Source organism: Acipenser ruthenus, chromosome 31 (genome assembly GCF_902713425.1).
Source record: "Acipenser ruthenus chromosome 31, fAciRut3.2 maternal haplotype, whole genome shotgun sequence".
Taxonomy (NCBI): domain Eukaryota; kingdom Metazoa; phylum Chordata; class Actinopteri; order Acipenseriformes; family Acipenseridae; genus Acipenser; species Acipenser ruthenus.
Window position 1 is genome coordinate 3,238,323 of NC_081219.1, and position 27,511 is coordinate 3,265,833.

The 27,511-nt window shown below is 40.9% G+C and overlaps 1 protein-coding gene across 2 annotated transcripts in view; it reads left to right on the top strand.

Annotated features, from left to right (window-relative positions):
- The window catches only part of LOC117396924 (adenylate kinase isoenzyme 1), a 68,200-nt gene that overhangs the window by 4,100 nt on the left and 36,589 nt on the right, over positions 1–27,511 (top strand). For both annotated transcript variants that reach the window (XM_033995278.3, XM_033995279.3), the window contains exons 2-7: positions 13,215–13,401; positions 14,212–14,376; positions 15,722–15,894; positions 16,937–17,050; positions 26,213–26,404; positions 27,000–27,090. In XM_033995278.3, the coding sequence (XP_033851169.2) occupies positions 13,215–13,401; positions 14,212–14,376; positions 15,722–15,894; positions 16,937–17,050; positions 26,213–26,404; positions 27,000–27,090 (922 nt within the window). The remainder of the gene's footprint in view (positions 1–13,214; positions 13,402–14,211; positions 14,377–15,721; positions 15,895–16,936; positions 17,051–26,212; positions 26,405–26,999; positions 27,091–27,511) is intronic.

Sequence of the window (27,511 nt, forward strand, 5' to 3'; positions counted from 1 at the left end):
ACTGTGAATTGGATTGGTTTGTCAGGGGTGACGTCAGACCAGAAACACAAACCAAAGCAAGGAATACAGTGCTCAGTGCTTTAATTAAATAAACAAATAAAAGATTAAACAAAACTACACAGAACAAAAGGCACGTTGGCCAAACAAACAACAAATCAGTAATAAGTAGTATGTTATTTGCGAAACCAGCATACATAGCAATTGTTGGCTTTTTACCTCTCTCCCAACCTGTTCTCCACTCATGAACACACTCAACTCGTTGCAGCCAAAGCTGCAGGTTCTTATAGTGGTGACCGAGGGATTGACTAGCTATCAATTATCTTGTTAACCCCTCGGTCACATTCTGCACGGGTCTACTATGGATTCGTGACTGTCCGCTAATTATATTATGTAGCTGACCAGTCACGCATTCCCACGAGGTAATTCAAAAACTAAAACAATAACAAGTAATGGTGGCGGATTTTCGTCTGCGCCACTAACAATAATATAATACAAATACTGTTTTTTCACCGTCATATATACATTAAATCATAACAATAATACAACAAAACAATATACAAATAATAATACGCACAATATGCAAATCAGCTTCTCGCACGAAAAAGGGGGGTAAATCAGCTTCTCACTAAAAAGGGGGGTAAATCAGCTTCTCACTAAAAAGGGAGGGAAATCAGCTTCTCACACTAAAAGGGGAGGTAAATCAGCTTCTCACACTAAAAAGGGAGGTAAATCAGCTTCTCACACTAAAAAGGGAGGTAAATCAGCTTCTCACACTAAAAGGGGAGGTAAATCAGCTTCTCACACTAAAAAGGGGGTAAATCAGCTTCTCACACTAAAAAGGGGGGTAAATCAGCTTCTCACACTAAAAGGGGGGGTAAATCAGCTTCTCACTAAAAGGGGGGTAAATCAGCTTCACACACTAAGAAGGGGAGGTAAATCAGCTTCTCACTAAAAGGGGGGGAAATCAGCTTCTCACACTAAGAAGGGGAGGTAAATCAGCTTCTCACTAAAAGGGGGGTAAATCAGCTTCACACTAAAATGGGGAGGTAAATCAGCTTCCCACACTAAAAAGGGGGTAAATCAGCTTCTCACACTAAAAAGGGGGGGAAATCAGCTTCTCACACTAAAAGGGGGGGTAAATCAGCTTCTCACTAAAAGGGGGGTAAATCAGCTTCACACTAAAATGGGAGGGTAAATCAGCTTCTCACACTAAAAAGGGGGTAAATCAGCTTCTCACACTAAAAAGGGGGGGAAATCAGCTTCTCACACTAAAAGGGGAGGTAAATCAGCTTCTCTCACTAAAAAAGGGAGGGTAAATCAGCTTCTCACACTAAAAAGGGAGGTAAATCAGCTTCTCACACTAAAAAGGGGGGTAAATCGCCCCCTAAAGTTATTTTTTTGCATGGCAACAAGTCTGAAAGCTATGCTATATGTTCATGAGATTTTAGCAGTGAAGATCCTATTTGTGACGTAACCTTGCTGAACTTTCTACTATAACTAAAGGCTGTCCCAAGCAATTCTTTATTATCAACTGAGATCTATTGGGAGGAGCCCTGGCAAGATTCTTTGACCAAATTTAAATTATAATATTTATTATTTATTATTATTATTATTATTATTATTATTATTATTATTATTATTATTATAATACAAGGGGTTTGTTCAGTATGTGTCAATTGCAGCGTACGAAATGTAGTCCTCTTGATGCGTCTAACTGGTGAATGAATTAAGCAGGTTTAATCCATTTGATTGGACTAAAGTTAGTACACCTGCTAATCCTGATTGCAGTGTAGCAGAAGTTAATCCTCACAGGTGGATCATCTGCTAAATCAGACTGAACAAGATCCTGATTGCAGCGTATCAAATCAGATTGGTGATGACCCTGTTCAAGTGGATATACTTAGTACTGTGAAGGATAAGACTCACTTAGTACACATGATCGTTCAAAGCATTTACTGGTTAATTTTTTTTTTGCAGAAACAGCTGCTTTTTTCCTCAGAAATGACTATATTTGAAAACTTTATTCCGTACATTTCTTTATGTCCGTCACATTCGGGCAGTCAGATCCATAAGAATAAAGTCTTGCACAAAATATATACATTTCAAATAAACTTTAATTCTGTACCTTTGATACCATAGTCAGTTTAATGCAATACATTTTCAGTTATTATGCTTTTACTATAAACAGCTAATGGTCCAATGTCACGCAATTGAGTCGGCATCTTAAATGCAAGTGTGATCTGCCAGTTTGAAATGTGCACAAAAAGACATGACAGTTATTTGTACTTAAATATGTTTGATGTAATTATTTTTGTACAGGGAGCCCTTTATATATTTATCTGACACTCAATTCCACATATCGGATTAGTAAAGTGGGTTTATACAGCTATGGCCAAAAGTTTTGTATCACTTAGAATTTTAGGATTGAGACATAATTAAAAAAAACAATATGAACATTTTTGTTACATATATATGGAAAACTTCAAAGCGGTATGTAATTTAATATATTAACGTAACATTTGATTTTATGAAGCAAAATGTGTTGTTTCTGTAGGGCAATGCAAAACTTTTGGATATAGCTGTAGGTTAGTCCCCATAATATCGGTCCTGTTCCGATCAGTTAAACCAGTTACCGGGATCACCTGCTTGGTACGCTGCAATCAAGATTAAGTACAGATTTGCGCATGATTTTCTAGTGTGCATTTTAGTCCACGTGATGTGAACTAAATCTCTGGTACGCTGCAGTTGAGTCGTCTGTGTTTTTTATGTGTGATTTATTCAGCGTTTCAAGTTATTGCTATTTACAGGTGACTCCTAAAATAAAAGTGCATTATAATTTAGTTGTTTTATAAGCAAAGTTATGGAAAAAAATACTGAAGCAATTACAAAGTAAAAAAGGCAACCCTTTGCAAAATAATAATAATAATAATTGGGTACCATCTATAGAGTAAAATCTCTTCAACCTAATTCATAGTGCAAAATGTGTTTCACAAGAATGACACGAGAGAGACAAATATGAAGCTTAATGTCAGCTTGGTGCAAGACAGAACGAAAGTAAAAAGAAAATGCCTGCGTGGATTACATCTACTTGATCGTTGATCTCATACGGGCTACCAGTATACTGGATCCACAATAACAAAAAATACAACAACATTCCCGCGATCCCGCGCTGAAATTCAAGCCCTGAACAGTATTTTGAAAATATACTCTACTAAACATGTATATGTTTATGTTTTTATATCATATATGTTTTTATATCATTAAAATGAGGTTCCAACACAAGCTCAAAACTTCTTGTTAACTTTAAGAAAGCTGCAGTTTAACACAGACTGTTTGCACAGAAGTGTGTGTTCCGTGCTGTACATTAGGTCTCTTCTACTTGAGGAAGTTACAAACCCACAAAGTATACCTTGCAATTGTAGCTGCTGTAGACTCTAGACTGCGGTCAGAGTAACACAGAGTTTATCATTTCCTAGTAACCTGGAAATTCAACAGCCTGTGAGAATTAATTACAGGAGGGCTTATTTAATTAAACGATTTTAAAGCTTGCTTTAGTTGTGCATTTTATATCCCTAATTAAAAGCTAATCCTAAGTGGAAATCTTACTGGCAATGTTTAACTTGCACCTGTTCAAGTGAGCTGGTCTGGTAACCACAGACCAAGGTTAAATTATGCACATTATTTCAGTTGTAAGTACCTGTATGGATTAAGAAACCTCAAAGCCATTCAATTTGAATTTGAAGTGTATCACCAGATAAACCTATCCTTATGAAGTATGTGTTTTAAATCTGCTTTATCAAAAGCATTTATCACATGAATATTGTTTGGGATACAGACTTCATAGCTTCCCTATGTCCAGTTTTGTTTTATGCCGTATTTTATTTCTATTTTTTCATCCATAACTTCAAAACGCTCAATCAAAACATAAGGTAAAACCGAAACTAAGTCAAGTAGACCCACATTTTGGCGACCGTCTTCCTCAGTGTACAGTATTTAACAGAGCTGCTGCACAGTCTTAAACTATGAAGATATTATCTTCATAGCTGCAGGATTTTAAAACACTGCAGGCTAAAGATGATTGGCTGATTGTACATTGCAGACAAGGATAAGAGCTTGCTTTGCCCTGCTGAGACCTCCCTCCTGGTAATGTAGTATTTCTCAAGTGTATGCACTCTATCAGTGATGAGGCCCAGACTCTTCACACAGACAGAGTACAGGTACAGTATACACAACCGGCAAGGGGCCAAGAAGTAATTGCACTTTGACTCTGTTCCATTTTACAAGAAGCACATGTTTCAGCGAACATTTCTTAATCTGTAAAAACGTATATACCCCCCCCCCCCCCCCTACACACACACACACACACACATACTTGCTCACAATCGGTAGTCTACAGAAAGAGATAGAGGAAGAAAACATCTCGGTAGTAGGGCCGCTGATCTGTTTTAGCTTTAGATGACTGTAAGAAACATGTTTATTGACAATAATATGATCATTCATAATCCTTTTCCAGTATAATAAATAATCAAGACTATACAATTATAAAAAATAAATATGTATATATATATATATATATCATGGTAATCAATTTTTTTTCCAAGCAGTACAGTAAATAGTCATCTGTAGTTTAGCCTTCCTTTACTGTGAATTGTCTTTAATCAGAAAGCTGACTTTGTTGAGCAGTTTGTTTGTTGGTTCACACTGTTAAAATGTACACTCTCTCTCTCTCTCTCTCTCTCTCTCTCTCTCTCTTTTGGACAACTTGCAATAAGAAAGGACACATTGAATCTCTGCTGTAGCTCAGGGAGAAGTTACTGGACATCAAAAAAGGGATATCCTTTTTTCCCTTTGTTTTTGTTATATTTACAGAATTTTACGGAAAGTACCTAAAAGTTTTTTTTTTTTTAAACAGTAGTGGACACACCTTTAAACAAACAGAACATGTTCAATTTTGTCCTGTGGAATTCTGCTTTGAATGAAGTTGACACTGTTCACTAACTTGTTAAAAGCTGTTGCTAGTTAAAGGCTGTTTTTCAATTAGAGCTCAGTGTTTTGCCTGAGAATTTTTGTAAATCTTAACAGGAGGAAAAACCTTCAGGCTCACTCAGTACCTCGATTTTATAATGATATCCTTTGTGCTACATTTTCTGCTTGTCTTATAACCAACCAGCCAGGTGCACTAACTGGCTGTGACAGTAACAGAATGCAGAGTGGAGAGACAGGGCCATCCCTCAACACTACTGCGCAGTCACATACAACTGCAGTGTGTTATCGGAGAAACAAGGGTGTCCACATTCTTTGGCTGTTCAGGCATGAAACATGCTGCTGACGGTGCATGAAGTAAACTAGACAGAACTCTGGCTCTCAATGACTATTCCAGTCTAGGACTGTTCCAACCACGTCCTAAATTAGTGAATTGACCCTGAGCCAATTAACTAATTTAGTACCTGGATGGTATGAATGTATAGACTGGAATGGATCTCGAGGGCCAGGGAAATACTGATATAAAAGATTGACTGAATTGTTGCAAAATAAATTATAATCACAATATAAAAATAGGACACTTTAAATACCTTGCACCACTCAGGTCCTGGGCTAAAATTACTAAAGTATTCGGAACAAATTGAGACTGATTGCTTTAAATTTGTACTTACAAGATACTGTCTGTAAGTTACTGATATAGTTGTTTTTAACTTGTCTGGATTCCCACTGCTTTACATTGTGGAAGCTTCATTTTGATCTCCTGTAAGAGCCTTTATCTATCGGGTTGACAGCTCTATCTGCGCAATACAGACCTGCGCGATGCATAACCTGCTGCCAGGCTGGTTATGAGACACGTGTGGCTACTCGCTTAAGTTTCGATTGCCATACAGTACATTGTAGATTTTTTAAATTCATTCGCCATTTTCCTCGCTTTCAATTGAGGAAAAAATAAGAATAAAAAATAACAATAAAGGTTGTCCAAAGCCTAAATTGGACCTTCTTCAACAGGGAGGACCAAAACAAAATTGCCTTTTTAATTGCTTATGGTACGAAAAAATGAAATGGTTGACTGCAAGTATTTGCGGTATTTCAAACCGTCTCTTCATCTTCCCTGTGGATTTCTGTGGGATACAGTGATTAAAATTTTTTTCATGAGGTGTAAAAATATTTTTTTCCACTATGTTTTTGTTATATTCAGTTGCTTGCCTTATGTGCTGCATATACTATCTTACTGTATTACATTTCTTATTAAATTACGATGTACCTTATGAAACTGTGTTTAATTCAGTTATTGTTTGAGGGTTTGTAATTATTTTTATGTGCACGTGTATATAAGGTTGTTATTTTGTCGGTGTTGGGGTGGGTGTTCGAGTAAGAGGAACTTGAACGAGAGACGGGAGAAAGATAAATAATAGAAAAGCCTAGAAACATCTCAATCATGTTACTGAGTCCACCAAACTAATTTCACTTCAGTAGCTGGATTCGAACCCTAGATGTGAAAGGCCTAAACTGTTAGTGATTAAGCCGACCAGGTCACCTAAGCCCCCGAAATATTACAAACAGGAGTTTAATAAGCAGATGAAATTATACACAATATAATTACAAACGTACTAATCCATTTGAAATAAGCTCTTTATAATTCTCCATTCCAAATTGGCTGCTTTTCTGTGTCATTGTATTCATTCATCTGCAAGCTATATCACTGTTCTCAAGCAAGTCCTTTAATTGAAAAATGGGATTTATTTGCTTCTCACGTAAAATTAATTTAATCTGAGAAGGGAAAGAAAACCTCAAACAGCCCAAGTGAAGTGATCTCCTTGTATCAGTGCAGTAACCATGGAGACATAATACTAATTTACCTCACACAATTCATTGAGTACCCTTTGAAAGCTATCCAGAAATCTACCTTGAGGAAGTGGGGGATATAAATGGATGTCTACACTGAGCAGGAATTGGAAGCTGGAAAAACACAGCACAGCTAAGCCAGGTTTAAGTGTATCTCTGCATGGTAAACACAGCGAGCGCAGCTGAGCCAGGTTTAAGTGTATCTCTGCATGGTAAATACAGCACAGCTGAGCCAGGTTTAAGTGTACCTCTGTGCATGGTAAACACAGCATAGCTAAGTCAGGTTTAAGTGTATCTCTACAGTGGGCAGGAATTGGAAGCTGGAAAAACACAGAACAGCTGAGCCAGGTTTAAGTGTGTCTCTGCATGGTAAACACAGCATAGCTAAGCCAGGTTTAAGTGTACCTCTGTGCATGGTAAACACAGCATAGCTAAGTCAGGTTTAAGTGTACCTCTGTGCATGGTAAACACAGCATAGCTAAGCCAGGTTTAAGTGTACCTCTGTGCATGGTAAACACAGCATAGCTAAGTCAGGTTTAAGTGTACCTCTGTGCATGGTAAACACAGCATAGCTAAGCCAGGTTTAAGTGTACCTCTGTGCATGGTAAACACAGCATAGCTAAGTCAGGTTTAAGTGTACCTCTGTGCATGGTAAACACAGCATAGCTAAGCCAGGTTTAAGTGTACCTCTGTGCATGGTAAACACAGCATAGCTAAGTCAGGTTTAAGTGTACCTCTGTGCATGGTAAACACAGCATAGCTAAGTCAGGTTTAAGTGTACCTCTGTGCATGGTAATTTAGCAATTTTCTCAAGGTTATACTATGCATGGTTTGCTATGCTTTACCATGCTTTCACTAACTTCGCAATGCTTTTACTATGGGACACTTCTATAAAGGTGAAGCTGTCGTGGTGTTTTCTGGGTTGCACATCTGCAATGCGAACTACTGTTGCATGTTGGATTAAACATGGAATATGGAACATGGTTGTCTTCACCATATCCTTTAAATTAATTTACAAAACTTGAGTTCTCATTAATCAAAGTGATTGCAGTGAGGAGACCCAGTAAGATCTCATGCGGTAATCTTAATAGCAGTTTATTGTAATGCATTGTTGCTGTTGTTTTTCTGACTGGGCGTTCTCTTTAAGACGTTCGGTCGCTGAAGTGATGACGTTTGTTGTGCTTTACCACGTAAGAGGGAAGACCGTGTGAAGCTTGTCATCTTCCCCACAATCTGATCACCGCAATGCGGAGCAACCAAACTTTCAGTGTGCACCTTGGTGACCAAAAGAGCCACAGGTGGAGGTTGAATAACAGGCTCCATCAAGGGTACTTCCTGGCTCCAGCCTTATTCAACATCTACACCAGCAACATCCCATCAACAATGTCTCTCAAATTCATCTATGCGGACGACATAGCACTGACAACCCAAGCCTCCACATTCGAGGAAGCGGAGTGAACCCTGGAGGTGGACCTGACAGTACTCGAGAAGTATAGTGCTTGAAGCCCAATGCGGGGAAGACGTCCGTGCTCAAGGTCAAATTCGGTGGCATCCCACTTAACCATGACCACGAACCCCTATACCTCGGAGTCACCCTCGACCGGACTCTCAGCTATCGCCATCACCTCAAAGCCACCATCAAGAAGACGAAATCCAGGGGTCAACATTATTATTATTTTATTATTATTATTTATTTCTTAGCAGACGCCCTTATCCAAGGCGACTTACAATTGTTACAAGATATCACATTATTTTTACATACAATTACCCATTTTACAGTTGGGTTTTTACTGGAGCAATCTAGGTAAAGTACCTTGCTCAAGGGTACAGCAGCAGTGTCCCCACTGGGGATTGAACCCACAACCCTCCGGTCAAGGAACAGCCTTGTTTCTCCTTGCCCCAAGGACAGTGGAGTGCTCTCATCAGCACAGTATTTCTCAACTGTGTCCTAACAACGCATGTGAGGTGTGGATCTCTCTTCCACAAATGGAAGATCAATAACTCGGCAAGCTACGAATGTGATGAGGTGCAAACCTTCAGGCACATCACTGAGGATTGCCCAATACACTCGGATTCTGGTGGAACAAGCGGACTCCACACAGCTACCCGGATCCCGTGGAATGGCTTACAGAACTTAAATTTATTTATTTATTTATTTATTTTATTTCTTAGCAAACGCCCTTATCCAGGGCGACTTACAATCGTAAGCAAATACATTTCAAGTGTTACAATACAAGTAATACAATAAGAGCAAGAAATACAATAATTTTTGTTCAAGTGTGACAAACCACAATTCAATAATAAATTACAGTTGCAGCCCGTTGCTTTTCAAATGCCATATGAAAGCAGAAGAGTGCCTGCAAATCAAATATAACATTCTGGCCTTTGGTAGAATAGTGTTTTGTCTCGGTCCTGCATTTCTGCAGCAGGTTTGCTAGGACTCTGAAGAGGCTGTGCCTCCACAGATGATGTGCTTGAAGGTACATAGAGTGCTCATGCTCTAATTGTTGCGTTAATTATGTAACTTGGTAATTGTATACATTTGAGTTATAATTGAGAAGTATTTATTGAAGAGTGGAAGCTCTGAAATCCGTCTACAGCAGAGTTGTTATCGTTCTCTAGTTGATAGCTTATGTTTATGAGAAATGTGGAATTAAGCTTCTTAGGGGTGTAGTGATTCATTGTGTAGCTTTACATAATAAATCATATCATAATAAGAGTAGAGGAATGTATCATTTGTAATGTTATACAAGATCATTGTAGTTCACCATATGGTTGTTAAATGAAGAATAAGTGTGTTTTATAGTTGCTATGAATACATGCTCTGCTTCATTTAATTTGTGTTTTTTAACAAAAAGGTCCATCATCAAATTGTCATTTGTTATTCTCATGCATCACAAACAGCCAACAGTTCCATCACTGATATCGTGATACATAGTGTATCGTTACCTGCATATCGGGATGCATATCGTATTACACCACTACATATTAATGTGATCATTAAAAATATAGGGACAAAAACAATGCTGAATTACGGGACTCAAATGCAAATGCATAAGACACACCCACCCTAGTTTTACCCAGTGCTTTGGTAGTTTGTTTTAAATATACTGCACTAGGCCCTTCAGTCCCTGTGCATTTCAGTGCCTGTGTGTCTGCCCTCAGCCTGTTTCACTGGCCAGGTTTGCGTCACTGTCGGCCTGCTTGTGGATGCGGTGCAGAGTTTCCTAGCAGCCAGCCAGGGCTTTGCTTCCTGCTCTGAGAGAGGCTTCCTGTCCTCATGGGGTTTACTGGAAAAAACAAACAGACAGCGCCCCCCAGCACAGTCAATGTGGGCGGGGAGGAGGGGGAGAAGCAAGGACCTTAGTATCAGGAGGAAGGCTGTAGTTCACAGAGAGGCCAGAATTATTCAAGGAGCGAGGAATCCTATGTGCCTGCAGCTCTAACTATCTTAGATAGTGTAAACAAACTGGTCAGCCAAGTCTACAGCTATGGCCAAAAGATTTGCATCACCCTATAGAATTTACTAATTTTGCTGCATAAAGTCGAATGAACCCTTCTGAATAATGTAACGGTAACATATCGAATTACATACCACTTTGTAGTTTTCCATATACTTAACGAAAAACTGGCAAAAATTGAGAAATGTGACATTTTCGAAATCTAACATTAAATACTGTACTGCTATTATGGCTTCCGGTAGACTTTTGCAATATCATGTTGTAGTTTCTTTGATTACATGATGTCAAATAAAATATCTAAATTATGTTTATATAGTTTCCGTTCCTTCAGATGAAACGTAAAACCGAGGTCCTATGTAAGTCACTCTGTAACAGCAGTTATGATGCATAGTTCACACCCTAGTCTCTGAAAGTCGCTTTGGATAAAAGCGTCTGCTAAATGATGAATTAATAATAATAATAATAATAATAATAATAATAATAATAATAATAATAATAATGTATTTTTTTTTTATTATGTCTCAACCCTAAAATTTTAGGTGACGGAAACTTTTGATCTATCTGAGTGCACAGAAGGCTAAACTGGGTAAACTTGTCAAATCAGTGCCACACTGACCCCTATCTCTAAAAAGTTTGCTATAGGAAAAGTATAGCAAATTGTAATAAAGCATAGTCAAGTAGTAGTAAAGCATAGGCAAGCATATTGAAAAACATGGCAACCCATGGTAAACTATGGAACATGCATACTATAACCATGGGAAAATCATGAATGTTATAGTATTTGAGAACACCTTGTTCCTTTTCAATTTCAGTGTTTTACATATCAAGCAGGTGCTGCTAGCTCATGATAGCTTGGCAGAGGACAGATCTGGTAATAAAGTAACTCATAATTTATTACAAACTCATCAAGAACATCAAACAGAGATTAAATATAAATGCATGAATTACATCTGTGTACGACCTTTAAATAATTGGGTTTGATGAATTCTATAGTCTTGCACATTGAGATGATTCCGGCTGCCATTAGAGGTAATAAAGCATAAATCAATGCAATAATGTTATTAGTATTTACCGGTAATGGATATTTGACAAGTATTATCAAGATCAATTTGAGCATTTGATATCTTACACTAGAAACACCTGCCATAACAGTGTCAATACAGTGTAGTGCCACAGCCAGTAAGGCAATAATATGATACAAGAAGTCTGCAAGGTGTTCAAAATGTTCTTCCCATGTTTAAGTAGAAATCTGCACTCCATTTTTGATGAAGCATCTCTACTTTGGACAGTACTGGCTAGCCAACCAAGCACCTTTCACCTACCCTCTGTCAAAGTCTGTCAGATGGGCCGTCTTTACCATCTTGCAACACGGGAATGCAACAAGTAGAGTATTGTGCTTCCCTGAAACTCAGATGAGGAAGAACCCTGAATTAAAAAAACAATGTAAAGCTTCAGCTGAAGAATCCCAAGACCGCAGTGTGGTTTGCTATTTCTGCACGGGCTCTTGGGAGTTCATTTTCCTTCCTGTCTGGTAATTGACATGTAAATGCCCTCCTCCGAGGTTTGCTGGGGATTAGCATTACAAAGAGAGAAGTGAAAGAGAAGCAAGTCCTTACTGAGAGAGTCTTCCTCTGCACCTGCCTTCCCTCCCCTTCCCTCGTGAGAGGCATCAGAGCTGAGAGCTACAGACCCTTCAATAACACCGCACTGAGCTGAGGGTACCCGACCCCACTCTGCTTCTTGTTTAGATTCACTTTGTATCATTAGAGTCATCAAATCCTGGTTACTAGAGCTCCCAGAATCCTATCTAAGCTCTAACTACATCAGGTACACCAGAATGTAACCATTAACCAGCCCCCTGCAACACCAGTGGATGTGAAATTCCACATATCATATATATAAAGTACATGTGGTATTTCTTACTCTTACTGCAGTTGAGGTGTATGTCATATCTAACAGCGGCAGGGTTCTATTGAGAGATTCAGAGGTTCTTTAAAAAATACATACCAGGATCACACATCTGGAAAGCTACATTTCTGTAAATGTAATCCCTCATCTGTTGCAACTTCAGACACACAAGCCAGAAAAGAAACCACCAGTTTCAAATGTAAACTCTTCCATTTATAGCCCCTGAGTGGCAGTGTTTTCAAAGAGTCAAAATTAAGTTACCATGGCTACAAAAGCATGGCACAAGCAGACAGGAAGTATTTGCTGGTGGTAGTGGGATGATGACCTGGCCCTTGAATTGTTTCACTGACGCCTGTCATGTTGAGTCATCCAACCCAGCCCTTTAGTTAAGAGCAGTGAGTACTTCTCAGTGCTGCGGGTCTAATACTGCCTGTATAAAAGGACTGCAAACCAAGACTTTAGAATCTATTTCCTTACCTAGTATTGGCATTAGCAACATTATCACTACCCCACTTCTTCAGGAGTGCTATGCATTATTATGAAGGATCTTGTCTCATATTGAAGAAATTAGCTATATATGTGCTTCTTTTCAAATGATATTAGTGTACAACAAGCACCAAAAATGTAAATATGTGTTTTGCTTCCCTGAGAAGCTACCTAAAGAGAAGTAAGCTTCTTGGTAATGTGGCCTGGTTTCTGACGAAGCCTAGTGTACAGAAGGCAGAGTGGAGAATGTAGTAAACATGGACCCAGGAGCCACACTGCAGCTTTAGAATCAAATCGACAAACTTTCAACTGATGCCTTAATTGCTATGTAGGTCTCGCAAGTGCAGTTCTGAAAGAAATACATGGTATAGCAAACATGCATTTTCACATTTAAAATGATGTCTGGTACCATAGTAAAAGAAAACTGAGGTCAATACGGTGCACGACAGGTAGAGCAGCTGTCTAACCCCAGACTCTGATCACACAGCACTGCAGCAGAACAGCTGTCTAACCCCAGACTCTATCACACAGAGCATGCTGACAGGGCTGATGTATCACCGGCCCGAGGACCCACTGGGCTACCTGGAGAGCTGCCTGCAGAAAGCACGTGAGCTGGGCGGCCCTGAGAGGGTGAGGTGGGACACCTTCATCACACAGGACCGTCGGCCCCTGCCACCCATCAACGGGGGCCAGAGCAAGAAGACCGTCTTCAGAGCAGGTAAACTCCCTGGAGGACACTGACAGCATAATCCCAGGAAATCAAGCATAAAATCAACTGCCGTCACTCTCTTAACATTTGTCGTAGCAAGACTCTTATAAAAATGCACCGCAGTAAATCTACACAGTGATTTTTCAGTTTTCCCATCCCAGTTTATCATGGTATACCATACTTAATAAGGGAGAGTCACTATAAACCCCAAGCCTGTAATATATGCAATGTGTCCCTGCTCCCCCAGAGCCAGAGAGAGTCAATATAAACCCCAGGCCTGTAATATATGCAATGTGTCCCTGATCCCCAGAGCCAGGGAGAGTCAATATAAACCCCAAGCCTGTAATATATGCAATGTGGCCCTGCTCCCCCAGAGCCAGGGAGAGTCAATATAAACCCCAAGCCTGTAATATATGCAATGTGTCCCTGCTCCCCCAGAGCCAGGGAGAGTCACTGTAAACCCCAAGCCTGTAATATATGCAATGTGTCCCTGCTCCCCCAGAGCCAGGGAGAGTCAATATAAACCCCAAGCCTGTAATATATGCAATGTGTCCCTGATCCCCAGAGCCAGGGAGAGTCAATATAAACCCCAAGTCTGTAATATATGCAATGTGTCCCTGATCCCCAGAGCCAGGGAGAGTCAATATAAACCCCAAGCCTGTAATATATGCAATGTGTCCCTGATCCCCAGAGCCAGGGAGAGTCACTATAAACCCCAAGCCTGTAATATATGCAATGTGTCCCTGCTCCCCCAGAGCCAGGGAGAGTCAATATAAACCCCAAGCCTGTAATATATGCAATGTGTCCCTGATCCCCCAGAGCCAGCCCCTCTAAGCCCCTATAGGCGGTACGAACGCCTGCCTCCCATCCAGGCTCAGTTCTCCATCGAGAGTGACTCGGATATGACAGAATCCACCGGACTCATCCAGGAGTACGACGTCTTCGACCCCTCCAAACCACGGCCGCCCATCATCTTTGTCGTCGGTAAGGGACTCGCGGTGCACAATATCACCACAGATTTCAATCCAGAGAAGCAGATTCATTGCTATACAGTGCTCCCACTTTATTTCTCTACCTGACTAAAGGCTGGTTTATACTTCCGACTGCGACCCAATGTTTGGTATCAGTCAGTGGTCTCCGGTCGGAATGACAGTCGTACGGCCTTTTCTTGTGTGTCTGCGACTGAAAAAAGCAAAGGGTCGGAGGATGTTGAAAAAATCCAATAAGCCAGTGAAGCGCGATTGAGAACGTTTTTGAGGAACCCAATAAACATGAACAACAGAACAGGATTTTAAACTTGCCTCTAAACTGAATGAAATTAAAGCATAAATTAACCTTTGCTAAAATGAATATTGGTGATTACATAGGCTACCATGCGCAGCAACCACTTGTATAATAATAACAATAATAATGAATACAATGTATTGTTGTTATTCTTTTTATATATTTGAGTCACTAATAAGTTGACGTCGCTATTTATTTTCTGTATGAAATGACTTTCCCCATCAAATCAGTAACGTTGCTCAGCTGTTCAATACGTGTGATCGGAGGCAGTATGGAGAACAGCTGATCAGTTTTACTTGTTTGCTGCTCATAAAAATATATCTGAGCCAATTTACACATTCACTTCATTCATGAGACGGGAAATTTTAAAATCCTGTCTCAGTGTGGCGGGATTGTGGAGCCTGTTGGCAATCCTAGTCACAAGTCGACTCCGGCAGTAACGCAGACTGGCTGAAAGTATGACCGACAGCAACAACCACTTTGCTGCGTCAAAAAGTCTGCGAACTCGGGGGTGCTTCAGTCCTTCTGGCGCACCCGTAGAAGTGTCTGCAGCTGACGTACAGCTTTTGTCTGCGAGAGAAGTATAAACCAACCTTTACACATCGAATTCGAACCCAGGCCTCCAGAGGTCAAATGAGACGCTAGTGACTTCCACTGCACCACCCAGCCCTTACTACGTCATTTTTGGTAGATTTTTTTGCTGTACTCAAAGTATTGTTTTTTAAGTGTTAAGGTGCTCTGACTGTGTTCAGGAGCTGCTCTTCATCTCTGGTTGCCTGTCATAAGTGATCATCCAAAGTGTCTTTATAGCAGTGTGTGCAAAGCACTTTGACACAAACTTATGAAAACAATGAAAAATGTAATATTTGAGTAATTACAAACAGAGCCAATCACAATGATTGAAAACACAATAAGCAGGGAAGGAGACAGTGCTGCGTTTGAAGCTCCTCACTCAGAAGTAGAAGTGCTGATTTGGATACTTGTCTGTGTTCCCCCTCGCTGGGTCCCTCCCTTAATAGATTCTTTCTCTCTTCTCATTGGCCAGGCGGGCCGGGTAGCGGAAAAGGCACACAGACTGCCAAGATGGCACAGCGCTACGGTTACGTGTGTGTCTCTGTGGGAGAGATCCTGCGCAACCAGCTGCTGCATCACGCCCCCAGCGACAGGAAGTGGGAGCTGATCGCAAAAATCATCGCCAACGGAGAGCTCGCTCCCCAGGTACTGTCTGTCTGTTGAACAGAATGTATTAACATCCTCTATTCATGTCAATAACATTCTCCTCTACAATAAGTGTTGAATATGATTCACTGGGGTCAGTTAAAACTGATCTGTCGAGAAGAGCAGCAACAGATATCCCCAAACTTGTGCAAAAAAGCTTGTACATGCTATAAGGTTGGATTAGAAATACATTTTTAATTATAGACTACTGCCATTAATTTTGACTTTCTCCCTAGTTAGTAGATCTCACACACTCTTGCTTTTTTTTTCGGCCTGATTTTCCCTTTTTAAAATACCTCTGTTCTCTTACACAGTAGAGGGAGGACTGAATACTTTTCAGACATCCGTTTTAATTACGTGGCACCTAACACCCCTGCATTTCTTTATGGACAAATCTGTTGCCTACAGGATGAGAGGGGAACAAAACATCTTGGTAGCAGTGGTGTTGATTAGACACGAGATTATGGCTGTTAATAATTTTTCAGTACAATAAATAGTGCTGGAATTAACATTTTCTTGTTGGGATATCCCTTCAGAATTCAGACAAGTATCTGAGTATTCTTTCATTTGCAAAACATAATCAAGGCCGCTATATTTAACACTGTGTTAAAGAAAAAAAAATATCACAGAATATCAGATATGTGTCCCAGCACTAACAATAAATAACCAAGACTAAACAAATGATCGATAATATCATTATAATCTGTTATTGCTCAACCCTAACATGCATTAACAAATCAAGGAAGTGAAAAACGTGCGTCAGTACTTCAACACATTTTATTGTCATTGAAAGATAATGAACTATGTAATTTATGAACTAGTAACAGTACCTTTTAGGAGACATGGGTTGATTGAGTATCTGGAAGCAGTGTTGGTGTATGCAGTTCTACTGCAGCGTTACAGCACTAGTAGTTCAGTAGTAGTGCCTCACCTACATGTCTTTCTGTATCGTGTGTAAGCCTGCTCCAGCCTCGTGGCATGTTCTCAGCAGCACAGCTCTCTCTCTCTCTCTTTCTCACTCTCTTACTCTGCCACCTCTCAGGAGACGACGATTGAGGAGCTGAAGCAGCAGTTCATCAAGCATCAGGATGCAAAGGGCTTCATCGTGGACGGCTTCCCGCGAGAGATCGCACAGGCCTTCACCTTCGAGGAGCAGGTAGAGAGGCTCACTCAACCTCTCAAGTGTGACGGGCAGTGTTGTGTGATACACTGCGTTACAGATTCTCAAGTGTGACAGGCAGTGTTGTGTGATACACTGCGTTACAGATTCTCAAGTGTGACGGGCAGTGTTGTGTGATACACTGCGTTACAGATTCTCAAGTGTGACGGGCAGTGTTGTGTGATACACTGCGTTACAGGTTCTCAAGTGTGACAGGCAGTGTTGTGTGATACACTGCGTTACAGGTTCTCAAGTGTGACGGGCAGTGTTGTGTGATACACTGCGTTACAGATTCTCAAGTGTGACAGGCAGTGTTGTGTGATACACTGCGTTACAGGTTCTCAAGTGTGACGGGCAGTGTTGTGTGATACACTGCGTTACAGGTTCTCAAGTGTGACGGGCAGTGTTGTGTGATACACTGCGTTACAGGTTCTCAAGTGTGACGGGCAGTGTTGTGTGATACACTGCGTTACAGATTCTCAAGTGTGACGGGCAGTGTTGTGTGATACACTGCGTTACAGATTCTCAAGTGTGACGGGCAGTGTTGTGTGATACACTGCGTTACAGATTCTCAAGTGTGACAGGCAGTGTTGTGTGATACACTGCGTTGCAGGTTCTCAAGTGTGACGGGCAGTGTTGTGTGATACACTGCGTTACAGATTCTCAAGTGTGACGGGCAGCTTGTGTGATACACTGCGTTACAGATTCTCAAGTGTGACAGGCAGTGTTGTGTGATACACTGCGTTGCAGGTTCTCAAGTGTGACGGGCAGTGTTGTGTGATACACTGCGTTGCAGGTTCTCAAGTGTGACGGGCAGCTTGTGTGATACACTGCGTTGCAGGTTCTCAAGTGTGACGGGCAGTGTTGTGTACAGATTCTCTCCCCTGTCGGTGAGATGAGATGAGGTTAAAGCCATGAATGCAGAAGAACCCGGGTTTTGTGCATATTGGTTCAAATGCTTGCTTGTAGTGTACAGGGTCACCGGTTTGTCCCCCAGTCTGTGCCCTGTTACAGATGCACAGCCAAGAGGCAGAACCTTCTTACAGTCACTTCGTTGGGAAGCTTTCAAATGAAGCTGTGTTTGGTGAATACTAGAATTGAAGAAGTCTCTAGTCAAATCGTTTGTCTGCTTGACTTAGTTTCTTACAGTTGTACCTGATGGAGGTATTAGATGAAACAGTGGTCTGTATAATTTACCAGTTGATTTGATCACCATGTACCGCACCAGGATGAATTACAGGTGATTTGTTTTTCATTTAACAGTACCGAGGAATCCACAAGGATTGCATCAACGACTTCTTTTAGAGCAACCCCAAGATAACCACAGATAGGTGGTGGATGCAATCCAGGGAGATTCTCTAGTGCTGTAAAATGATCCAATAAAACCCAGTTGTGGCTTGTCCCAACTGAGTATAGCTTAGTTTCTTATAACATAACCTCAGAGTTTATAACTGAGTGAGAAGCTGTGGCTGGGAATACTGGAATACTGTAGTTAACATGTTTTTTTTCAGCACAAAGGGTGATTTCTGTTGTTAGGAGCAGGGGTGAAATTCTCAACACAGAAGTGCAGGTACTCCTATGCGCAGCCAGGTGTAAACATTACAAAAGTGTAGCCAGTTTGAGTGCCAATGTATAAATAATGTCGGTAGACAATACTTTTTTAATACAAAATAGGCCTTAATAAAGAAGATGAAAACACTGAAAGCTTTGTGCCCTCTGTAACTATCAGTCATGTGCTGTAATATAACACGTAAGCTAAACCTGAAATGATATGTATTAATACATATTACACTGTGCAGTAGCTGCTGTAGAGAGAGAGTTTTTTTTCAAGATATCCAAAAAAAGAGGTGATATTCTAGAAAAAAAACAACTGTGCTATAAAAAAAATGATACAAAAAGGTCTTCGTCAAACAAGGCACACTAGGGGCTGACATTTGTACTGATGTACTTGATTTGGCCAGTTTAATCTCCATAGTGTTCTCTGAAATCACCCCATACTTTCCAGACCCTGGGTGCTCCCCTACAACAGGACCTGGCTGTGATATATTGATAGCCTTGGATTAGAACATACTGTATATCCCTGTTGTTATAGTTTTATTTTTATACTTATTACTTCTACAATGATATGTTATGTTATGTGTGCTTTGCTGTGTTTCTGTCTATATTAATTACCATGAACTACTCCAGAACAAAATAGCTTTTGAAAAGGCTTCTCAAAGCTGAACAAGAGGAAATGTGATGGGATCATGTCAGTGTTATACGTGCTGTAGAGTTTCTTCAGTTGAAATGTGATGGGATCGTGACAGTGTTATAGATGCTGTAGAGTTTCTTCAATTGAAATGTGATGGGGTCATGTCAGTGTTATACATGCTGTAGAGTTTCTTCAATTGAAATGTGATGGGATCATGTCAGTGTTATACATGCTGTAGAGTTTCTTCAATTGAAATGTGATGGGATCGTGACAGTGTTATACATGCTGTAGAGTTTCTTCAATTGAAATGTGATGGGATCATGTCAGTGTTATAGATGCTGTAGACTTTCTTCAATTGAAATGTGATGGGATCGTGACAGTGTTATACATGCTGTAGAGTTTCTTCAATTGAAATGTGATGGGATCGTGACAGTGTTATACATGTTGTAGACTTTCTTCAATTGAAATGTGATGGGATCGTGACAGTGTTATACATGCTGTAGAGCAGGGGTGCACAATTAGAATTCAAAGAGGTCCAGTGACTAACATTTTCTCCCCCCAAAGGTCCAAACCATTAAAATGTCTAACGTGCGCTATGATTTGGGGGCATATGTAGTTCTTGTATATGTATAGCTAATAAACAAAGTACTACATTTCAATAACATTTCAACAATATTTATTGCACATTTTCAATGCAGACACATTAAACATGAGGTAAAATAAATATGCAGCCTAATCATAAATAAAAGTAGGCCTATCACAAATGTTCTCATTTCAAGCAAAACAAGACTGCATCTTCACAAAAAAATAACAAAAGTGCCTGTTTCTAAAAAAGTGCTTTGATTTTTGAACAAATAAGAAAACACAGGTTTAATATTTATCTTTCCTACTCTCTCCCACTTCACTTCTCCATCTCTCTTCTTTAGTGAGAGAAATGGGCTTTTGCTTGCCCTGCCAGTAATTTGAACCTTGGCTGGAATGGAGTCAGTGCCATTCTCATGCACATATGTAGGTGCTCATTGGTGAGTCTAGAACGGTACTTATTTTTAATGATGTTCATAGTGGAGAAAGAAGACTCACAACTGTATGTGGAGCCAAACATGGTCAAGGTGTGTAGTGCTACTTTGGTCAGACCAGGGAAAACAGTCTCAGACACAGCCTGCAGCCTGAAAGTGTCATGATCAGTTAGTTGAAAGTGCTCTCTTACTGCAACATTTGCTTGCAGATCAATCAGTTCCATCTGTAGAGATCCAGCATGTGCCCACTTGAAGGTCTGTGTCACCTCCTTTGAAAATCCCCTGACATCTGTGATGAGGAATGGATTCTCAATGAGAAGAAGGAGCTGCTGTCCAAGGCTGAAGCTGTCAAAGCGATTTCTGAAGTTTCCAATCAGCTTATCTATGAAGTCAACATGAGGAGAAACATCTCTCTCACCGTGAATCTGTTCCTGCACTTTTGGGAAGTGTGCACAGTCTCCTTGAAGATCTTCCTTGAACACTTCCAGTTTCCTCTGGAAGGAGCGGACAGCTGTCATCAAATCACAAACTGAATTGTTCTTGCCCTGTAGTTTCACGTTGAGCTCATTAAGGTGTGATGTGATGTCTACCAAAAAAGCAACAATATCCATTTTGCTCTCATCTTGCAAAAAAAGTGAAAACTGTGTTGCCTTCTGACTCTTGAGCTGTACTAGGAAAGCTGTTATTTCCTTTCGAATGGACCAAAAGCGTTCCAACACCCTGCCTTTACTGAGCCATCTTACGTTGTTGTGCAGCAGTAGGTCATTTGCATTTGCCTCAACTTCTTTCAGGAATTCTCTCAGCAGGCGATGTTGACGAGATGAGGATGCCCTGAGGAAGTTGATGAGTTTCATCATTGTATTCATCACTTCAGCATACTCTTCTGACAGATTGGCGCACAGGACAGACTGATGAATGATGCAGTGGTAAGCTGTGAGATCAGGGTTGTCCTCTTTCAGCCGTGCAACAGCTCCTCTCTCCCTTCCTATCATGGCAGGGGCCCCGTCTGAGGTGATAGAGACCACTTGTTTTGGATCTATCCCCCTCTTTCTCAGCATCTCCTTTATGGTCATGTATATGTCCTTTCCTCTTGTATGTGTCTCGAGTGGTGTTACACCTAACAGGTCTTCAAAGAATTCCTTCTTCTCTGTGTGGTAAAATCTAACATACACCAGAAGCTGGGCATTATCACTCACATCAGTAGATTCATCAACAGCTAATGCTATGCATGGTGCACTCCGAATAGCTTCATCAAGCTGTGTTAATACATCCTCTGTTAGTATTTCACTCTTTCTTGCTGCTGTTGTACGTGACATTGGGATTTGCTTGATCTTTTCACACAGCTCGTCTTTTTGTTTACCGTCAAGTAAAGTTTCAGCAACAGCATTCATGCACTCCATCACCACCCCCCCGTCAGTAAATGGCTTTTGGTGTTGACCCAAAATCCAAGCTATTTTTAGTGAACATTCGTTTGCACGTTGTTGGGCAGTGAATGCATGGGAGAGGACTCTGGTGGACCGATCATACTGGGCTTTGAGTTCGTTTATTTTGCGTGCCCTCACCTCAGACTGCTGTGGATATATTTGCTCAAAAGTTCTGTGCTTTGTCTCGTAGTGGCGCTTCACGTTGGCACTTTTTATTAGAGGCACGGTCTCTGATCATATCAGGCAGAGTGGTTTGACACTCGCTGCGGGAAGGATAAAGGCATATTTGTCTGTCCACTCTTTGAAAGCTCGATTTTCTGTATCGACTTTCCTGACTTTTGCGCACGCCATTCTATAATTTCTCCTCTCGCTTCCGCTTTTGCGTCTCTCGCTGTCTCTCTCTCTGACAACATCAGTCTCCTAACATGCATTGTAAACATTCGCTTTGATTGGCTGAGTTTCGTGAAGCGATTTAAATAACACACGTGATTGGACAACACACAGTAGTATGGGGCGCTGTCTGAGACCTTCCCAGCTGTGCTACATATGTGTACATTCATCAGTATTTAATTTAACTATTTATGATTTAATTATTTATGAGAAATGTGTCGAGGTCCATATAGAACTTTTGTGTACCTCTGCTGTAGAGTTTCTTCAATTGGCATGTGATGGGATTGTGACGGTGTTATACATGCTGTAGACTTTCTTCAATTGAAATGTGATGGGATCGTGACAGTGTTATACATGATTGTCACAAAGACGGCCGGAGTGGGTGGCGTCAGACCAGAGCCAGGAAATAAAACAAGAGAGAGGTGGAGTTTGGTGGAGCTGAGCGAATGGTCTCGCTCAGCATTTAATAAATAAACAGAACAGCAAAATAAAAAGGTTGTAACACAAAACAGGACACGGCACTTCATTCCAAAATAAACAGACAAACAAAACGTACTAAACAGTAAACAGACACGGACAGACAAACGAAACACGGTGAGTGAGACACTTCTTTTCTTCTTCTTCTTCTTCTTCTTCTTCTTCTTCTTCTTATTATTATTATTCTTTTTACCTCCTTCTCCACACTCGTTCTCCACTCACCGAACACCCAACCCCGAGTGAGTGAAAACGTGCTGCTTTTATGCAGCTGTACTGAGACTCAATTGCTAATCAATCAATTGGAGTCTCGGTACAACTGCACGTGAATTAATATAGTGTACTCCCGTGACCACACATTACATTTTAACCAGCACGTGAAGTGATTTGTGCCATCCTCGTGCCTAAATACAAATCTACATTTTTAAATACACGTGAAACACAGACCCGTTTATATCCTGTGTACCAATGACTATACACCAACATTTACACACGCAACATACAACATATAACACACAAATGCACACAGGGGCGGGGCACATTGCCACAATGCTGTAGACTTTCTTCAATTGAAATTTGCTAGCCAGCAGGGCAAATACTTAAATGAACACTCTACCTCCCTGCCTTATGAATCAGCATAACATTGTTTAAAAATGCAATTTTTATTAAGAAGAGAAAGAGAGAACAGTGGGTGTGTTTAGCTGCTACAGCCTTCATCAGCATTGGAGACGTGAAATCAAGATTCACCGTAATCGGTTCCAGGTAGACTTTCATCGTATAATTATTTACTGTAAGTGGCATTTCTTCTCACGCAGAATGGTCAATCAAATTCCGAATCCAACTGGACTTAAAGAGATTAATTTAACACGACAAAAATTTAGTTGACAAAACTAAAGCATGACTTTAATTTTTATCTTCATGGGAGTAACATTCATAAACTCAGTAGCTTACTAGTTGCATCGTATACATTAAGGAAATAATTATATATTATTTCACTGAAGAGCAGTTCCCAGAATTCATATTTTACTTTTCAATGTCAGAAAATGCCTGTATTTTACAAATTCTGTCATAATCATTGTTTTGAAGGTTTAAAAGAAGAAAATAAAATACAGTATCAATCAGGAGACTAAATTAAAAATGTCATAACAGTAAACTAACTTCAGATGTCATTCATTCAATGAACAACCGTCTTACTTTCCATTTCTTAAAGAATTAGTAATCGATCAGGGGAGAGTACCGACAATGTTATTGACCAATCGGATGGATGGAATGCATGCGTGGTGGATGAAAAGCAGATTAAATAAGTCCCGGTACCCAGTACCAGCATCAAAATAAGTCCCGGTACTGAGTACCAGCAGAATTTCACCCTGGGAGGGAGAATCTCTGTATGAAAAATAAGTGTATCTGATAATGTGTACAGCAAATTCATTTGAATTGATTTCAGAGAAATAACTGAGTTTAGTATAAAAATACCCTGTAGCACTAGCTACATGAATGCAGCATAAGTAATTTGCTGCCTGCTGCTCTTAATTGAGTATCAGAATACCTGGCCAGGTTAAGTTAATTCTCTATTCAATTGCTAAATAAGTGATTTTGTCCTCGTTTCTAAAGTGGGCCTTTCAGATTCTTAAGGTAAAACTTAGGTGAAGCTATATCAATTTACTGTCAGTTTTTGGTAAGGGGTTTATCTCTGCACTGGTCTCGCTCTCTTGTTTTAACTGAATGATCTTTTCCTCAATTTCCACATGGAAGTTCTAATTAGAGTCAGGTGTTGCTAATTGCCTTGGCAAAGGACTTATTGAGCTTGATTTATCATTGTCTAAGTATCTTAATTGGGAGCTCTTTAAATATGGCTATTACTTCCTGGGAAGGGTGTGGTTCCTTTTTCTGGGGTGATTCTTTTTTGGGTGTGGTTTTTGTGGATGCAGAGTGTTTGGCGGAAAGAGCAGGGTTTTTTGAAGAAGGTTGCTGTCTATAAAAGAGAGATCGGGAAGCAATGATCTGTTGGTTGTTAGAAACATGTATTTTTTCTAATCTGCCATTTTCCAGTTTGAAAGTAACCAGTTATCTAATCTCCTGCCCAACTGAAACTATCCACATCATTCAAATTGTTTATTTTTTATCCTAAAAGCAACAACGGTGACTAATCCATTTATTATCCAAATCATCACTTTTTGTCTCCTTACCTGGTTGGAAACTCCAAGCTCTACAGGACCAAGGAAGAACTGGGTGAGATCCCCTGATGGGGAGGAATCTTATCTTTCGCTGCTGGATTATCTGTTTTGTTCTGACTGTTTGGAATTATTATCATTTTGGTTTATTTATCGGGGTTTAACAAGCACCTCGCATAGAAGTCTCATTTGGTTTATTTATCGGGGTTTAACGAGCACCTCGCATAGAAGTCTCATTTGGTTTATTTATCGGGGTTTAACGAGCACCTCGCATAGAAGTCTCATTTTGTTTCTTTATCGGGGTTTAACGAGCACCTTGCATAGAAGTCTCATTTGGTTTATTTATCGGGGTTTAACGAGCACCTCGCACAGAAGTCTCATTTTGGTTTATTTATCGGGGTTTAACGAGCACCTCGCATAGAAGTCTCATTTGGTTTATCTATCAGGGTTTAACAAGCACCTCGCACAGAAGTCTCATTTGGTTTATTTATCGGGGTTTAACGAGCACCTCGCATAGAAGTCTCATTTTGTTCATTTATCGGGGTTGAACGAGCACCTCGCATAGAAGTCTCATTTTGGTTTATTTATCGGGGTTTAACAAGCACCTCGCATAGAAGTCTCATTTTGTTTTTTTATCGGGGTTGAACGAGCACCTCGCATAGAAGTCTCATTTTGGTTTATTTATCTGGGTTTAACAAGCACCTCGCATAGAAGTCTCATTTTGGTTTATTTATCTGGGTTTAACAAGCACCTCGCATAGAAGTCTCATTTTGTTTATTTATCGGGGTTTAACGAGCCCCTCGCATAGATGTCTCATTTTTGTTTGTTTATCAGGGTTTAACGAGCACCCGCACAGAAGTCTCATTTTTGTTTGTTTATCGGGGTTTAACGAGCACCCCGCATAGAAGTCTCATTTTGTTTATTGTTGTTTTTTGGTTTTGTGTTTTAAACTGTTCTGGCTCAACCTGCATTCTCAATACGGACCTCGTATAACAGCTTGGGACTTTTAAAGTATTGGTTGTGGTTGTTTTATGGACATTTTTTTCTATAAGGACTGCCTGATGGACTCTGTGGTAAACACTTTAATCAACATGAGCATGTTAGGCTGTACATTTACTAAAAGCTTGATCTGTTCTATATGATTAGTATTAATATGGTTTCTGGTAAACCATTTTTAACTGGTCCAAATGCTGTCTGATTAAAACCCATGTACACCAAATGTTTGTGGGACAGAACAATCCCGGGAAGGGACCTACAGGTCATTCCATGTGAAATCAACAGGCATCGACGCATCACCTCGCCTCACATCATCTGTGTGACTGTGTCTCACCCTGTCGAGCTGTGTGTCCGTGTGTCTCACCCTGTCAGTCTGTGTGTCTCACCCTGTCAGTCTGTCTGTGTGTCTCACCCTGTCAGTCTGTGTGTCCGTGTGTCTCACCCTGTCAGTCTGTGTGTCCGTGTGTCTCACCCTGTCAGTCTGGGTCTCCTCACAGATCGGCTCTCCTGACCTGGTGGTGCTCCTGGCCTGTTCGAACCCTCAGCTGCGGCAGCGCCTGGAGAAGCGAGCGTCTCAGCAGGGTCGCCCTGACGACAACACCCACGCCATCGAGAGGAGGCTGGAGACCTTCAAACAGAACATCGGCCTCATCGCCAAATACTACCAGGAGAGGGCGCTCGTCGTGCGGGTATGAACTGTCTGTCTGTCCCCTTGAAGCAGAGACATAGAAGAGGGACCCATGTGCATGTTATAGTTCTGGGTTAGAATCCAGCTCTGAAACTGGTTTCTGGTCTCAACCTAGTTCATATGGACACTGTCACACATACTTCTGCTCTCACTTGTAAAAACAGTGGCTTAAAAAAAAAAATCAATTAAAAAACTAGGCTCTGGGGCTCCCGAGTGGCGTATCCAGTAAAGGCGCTCTGCGTGGAGTGCAGGATGTGCTCTATAGCCTGGACGTCACCTGTTCGAGTCCAGGCTATTCCACAGCTGACCGTGGACGGGAGCTCCCAGGGGGCGGCGCACAATTGGCCGAGCGTCGTCCGGGGGGAGGAAGGGTTAGGTCGGCCAGGGTGTCCTTGGCTCACCGCGCACCAGCGACCTCTGTAGTCTGGCCGGACACCTGCGGGCTTGCCTGTAAGCTGCCCAAGAGCTGCGTTGTCCTCCGACACTGTAGCTCTTGGGTGGCTGCATGGTGAGTCCGCAGTGTGAAAAAAAGTGGTCGGCTGACGGCACACACTTCAGGAAATCAGTTCCTCACTGCACTCCCCTTCTCTCTGCAGATCGATGCTGATCGGGAGGAGGGCGATATTTTCGCCGATATCAGTGCCACAGTCGAAGAGAGACTGTTCCCCAAGGGAATCGAAGCAGAAGGTAAGGGAGGGACTGCCTGTTGCAAGAGAAAGTACACTCTCAACTTGATTGTCATTAAATCTAAAAGAAAACCATGAAAACCTGATATTAACATACTTGATCTATTTTTATAGACCCTGTGCAGTTTAAACCTTTAGGATGCTTTTGTGAGTGCGAGATCTACACTCTCAGCAACAGAGTAATTGCTGCTAAAAGGGTTCCAAGAGGGTTTTCAATTGAAACCCTCTGTGAGGTACCACAAGCATAGATACAGGTACAGGTTTACAGCTGAGCTAGATGTTGGGATATTTATTCAGAAGTGTGCAAGAAAAGCCAATGCTTGAAATGGGCCGCTACTCGCCAGTACGCAGTACCGCCACTTCTCAGTTTCAAACATTCGAGTACTGGCACTTCTCAATTCAAAAGACTTATCTACCATCAC